The 4,084-nt window shown below is 29.7% G+C and overlaps 1 protein-coding gene across 1 annotated transcript in view; it reads right to left on the bottom strand.

Moving 5' to 3' along the window:
* Positions 1 to 1,468: 1,468 nt before the first annotated feature.
* Positions 1,469 to 4,084, bottom strand: part of LOC106460377 (rab GTPase-binding effector protein 1-like) — a 94,232-nt gene continuing 91,616 nt past the window's right edge. The window contains exon 20 of the mRNA XM_022387084.1: positions 1,469 to 2,680. Within this exon, the coding sequence (XP_022242792.1) occupies positions 2,654 to 2,680 (27 nt within the window). The 3' untranslated portion in view covers positions 1,469 to 2,653. The remainder of the gene's footprint in view (positions 2,681 to 4,084) is intronic.

The raw sequence follows: 4,084 nt of genomic DNA, 5'->3' as shown, positions 1-4,084 counted from the left end.
AATGCTTGATGCAGAATCTTTAAGGTTTAGTACTTGACACAATCAACTATTTGAATCAGAAAGAAAGACCTGAGAGTACTTATCTATCTGTTCAGAACGAGTCAGATAAGAAAGTACCCGATTTAGAGACCTAGCTTCCACTGCCAGCTTACCAAATGATATGGCTGGGATTAAATCTGATTCTGATGCAGCTAGGACAGTCATTTAGTTAAACTAAGGATTAAAAAGAAGTAATGTTCTTTGCTTTTTGAGCTATTTGGTGGTAAAGTACAATGTATGCATTGCATTGTATGATTACCATTCAATTATACAAAGTTAGGATAAGACCAAAAGGGCTTTGTGACCCTTACTTTCCAAATTATCGAACAGTTTCGCTACAAGATTATATCTATAGGATATTAGATGACAGCTGCTTAATTACCAGTTCAGATGGCTGGTGTTAGTAAATGTAATACCTAGACCATCAACATCTTATGCAGTTGAATGATGGCTGAAAGTCCAGCAACTCAGCTGAGAGAGCTATGCAACCATTGCTTTCTAAACTATCATGCGATTTTTCTGAGGTAAAACACTAGAGAAGTTTCATGAGAGTAATAAATCATCCAATCTAGCTAAGTGGAAAGAGTTCTATGAAAAATACTATATGATCATCACTAGACCTTCTCTGCTACACCTGAAGTACACGACTTCTCCATGTGCAGGGAAGGAGTTGTATTTCCTCTGTGTGTTAATTGATATTTACTGTAGTAACAGCATGAACATCAATCATGACCTATGAAAATTTCTGATGAAAATTCTTAGTTTAGCTAAATTCTGTTGGTGATTATTTATTTCCTGATGCTTGAAAAGAGAAACGAGTTGAGATTGAGAACCCTTAAATGGTAGTACATTACTGTACTGCAGCTATCAAAACTTAGCCAGCTTGATGTAACCCAAAAAGGTTACTAAAATACTTTGTATGAGAGTCAGAGACAGTCCATTTAAGTTATTAGTATATAAATATATGTGTATAAATAAATATATGTAAGGTGTTATATGTATTTACAAATATTACATGAAAACATTCATGAGAGTTGAATAACACAAAAAGATCAGTTACACAATTATTTAGCAAGTAAAGCAATTTTTAATGACTCTAGGAGTACTATATTCCTCCCCTTTGACAAATAAGACTCAGAATTCATAGGATGATTACCAATTTTTATGTGGTAACATAACTTTAGCACAATCTGGTACCTCTTACATGCCAAGAGGGTGCTCTAACATTCTGACCTAAAAGGCCAACACAGTAGCTAATGGTTATAATTAACTTTTTACCAGCTCAAACTATTTAGTTGTAATAACAATATTAAAAACTTTGTAGCTGTACTACTTATTACATGTATAGAATAGAGAGTAAATTCTTAAGTTCATAAGAGCTATTGACTTGTTCAGTGTATAGAGTCAAAATATAAATAAAAGATGCAAATCAAAATGCACTGTTTTTTTTACTGGAAAGAAACTTACAGTTTTTTGAAACTTTAACAACAATCTACTGAAAACATGACTGTGCTAGATTGACCAACAACCAACCACATTTCAATATATTTGTGTGTTTATTATACACAAAGCCAACAAAACTAACCAAACTTATATTCCCACATTTTTATTTAATTCTTCTTCATTAATTTTGAAATAATTGTTTTCAAATCCAAAAAGCACTTCATAAAACAGGTGTAAAACAATAAAATTATTCTAGGATTTTCCTCTTCTACCTAGAATATACCATTTCTAACATTACTCTTCAAACTGGATATATCCTGGCAAATACAAATCTTAGCCTTCAGTATTAATTGAAGCTGTACAAAAACTCACAGCTGAATTGTCTGTTCCTATTACAATTTAGTTTAATATTCAAGCATAATGACAAGAAAAATTGAACCTGGAAATCAGAAATTATTACCGGCAGTTTTTTATTGATTTGAAGTTCACGATTCCAAAACTTTAACACAATTGTAAATGTTGAAGTATAACAAATACTTTAATCAAAATCAATTCTTAGAGAGCCTTATAACAAAAGTTTAAATGTCCTTTTCAATTCTGATACATATTAAAACAACAAACTACAAATGGTTATCAACTGTCAATATTTCTTTACAAAAAAAAGCGCTGGTAACATCATTCCCAAAGAAAATGTTGATTCTCCTAGATATCAAACAAACACACATAAATCTTACCATTCCCACTGAAACAGTTTTCTTACTTGCATCAATCAGTTATAAGTACCATGAATATATGTACAAAGCAATTAGGCAATAACTTGCTCTCATCAATCTTATTTTGTGCCAAGATTCAAAATAATGAATAAAAACTACCACTGCAAGAGAAATAATTGTTTCTCATTTTTAAACTGTTCTTAGAACCAAAACCAATAACCACCATCCCACAGAAATATTTCTCTCTTTCTACAACTCTTTGTGCTTAAATTGAAACATTACAGAAGAAAAGCTAGCCTTTTAACTGAATATTTTTTCACCATCAACTGAACATGAACTAACTCTCACAAGGAAACACTTCATCTACTTCTACTTGAATGTGTACAGAATGCAATCAATCAAAATAACATTTAGGTTTACAATGTTCCACAAAAGATGGAATGAAGAAATCTACATACCTAAGGAAACAGTAGTTCTATCTGGTACTGCAAATGGAATGTATGAATCATTTTAATGCTTACCAACACATCTGTTTCTTTTAAACAAAACTTGTTAAAATACTGAGAAAGATTAAAGGGAAGACATGTAACATGGATTTGTATATTCAATACTATTATACAATAATATTCATTCAATTCATTGCTTTACAGTTTATAATAACAGTAAAACTTGCTTGACCAAAATACTTTTCCATCAAGGAGGCCACAATGTTCTTGAATATAAAGAACCCGCTTACAACAATATATATATATATATATATGTATATATACAATAATATCACAAAACCTGCTTTCAAAAGATTTAAATTACTGGATTATTTATAAATTATTACAATAGAGAAATCACACTAATGAAACAACACATGTTTGGCTTAAATAAAAAAAAAAGCAAATGTTCAGATATTGCTGACACTAACGCTGAAAGTCACTCATCAAAAACAATGTTCAGATAATTATATTACTGCTGTTCAAACACCTAACATAACACTTCTTCAAATGCAATACTACTAACATTTCTATATTTAAACATAATCTGTCCAAAGACCTTGGGGATATACACATATGAGTAACAGAATTTCCTCGAATATAAACTTTATCCAGTACTTGATCAATGCAGTTATATTCATAAAGTTAATACTAAATGGCCATTAACACCAAAATAAAGTTAGAACAGAAATTTTAGTCACATTTCTATGAACGTTATCATTTTTTGAAAAATTACTCTAAATACAATCATTTTGTTAGATAAAATCTGACATTTTATTCAATGGTATGTTTTTTATAGTTTTTCTATGAACTAAAATCTTTCTTCTACAAATACACACTTACATGAACTTATTTCTGTATCATCAATTCTCTAACATTTTATTTAGTCTTATGTTTTCATGGATCTTAACAGAACATTTGAAATGCATAAAAATTTAGGACAAAAAAGAAGGAAACTGTCTGAGGTCGTTCATAAAAAAAATGTCCATAATCAAAACACTTACAACATAATACATTGTTATCAGCCAATAACTTAGAAAACAACATAATTGAAACTTTCCTTGCTGCAAATGTTCCATCTTTATATCATCACAAGATTCCTTATGCTTGAACATCATACGGATAGTATACTAACATGATGGCTTGATTTTATGAATTTATATAGAGATTCAAATGCTTTTTTTAATCTTTGAATGTCCATTGTTTTATTTTAGTGTGTTCCTCCACCAGTTATAATGTTTAATTAAAACTAAGTACATGTAATCATGAACATTTTGTTTAAGCAATATCTGGGGAAAAGATATAATTTTCTGGTATATTCATAAATCTATTTTCTGATATAGGAAAACTTCATTAGTCCTTTTTAAAAACCTACCAAATATATATATATATATATATATATAT

This window comes from Limulus polyphemus, unplaced genomic scaffold (genome assembly GCF_000517525.1).
Source record: "Limulus polyphemus unplaced genomic scaffold, Limulus_polyphemus-2.1.2 Scaffold761, whole genome shotgun sequence".
NCBI classification, from domain to species: Eukaryota; Metazoa; Arthropoda; class Merostomata; order Xiphosura; family Limulidae; genus Limulus; species Limulus polyphemus.
Note: the sequence above shows the minus strand (reverse complement) of the source record. Positions and strands in the feature narration are given on the sequence as shown.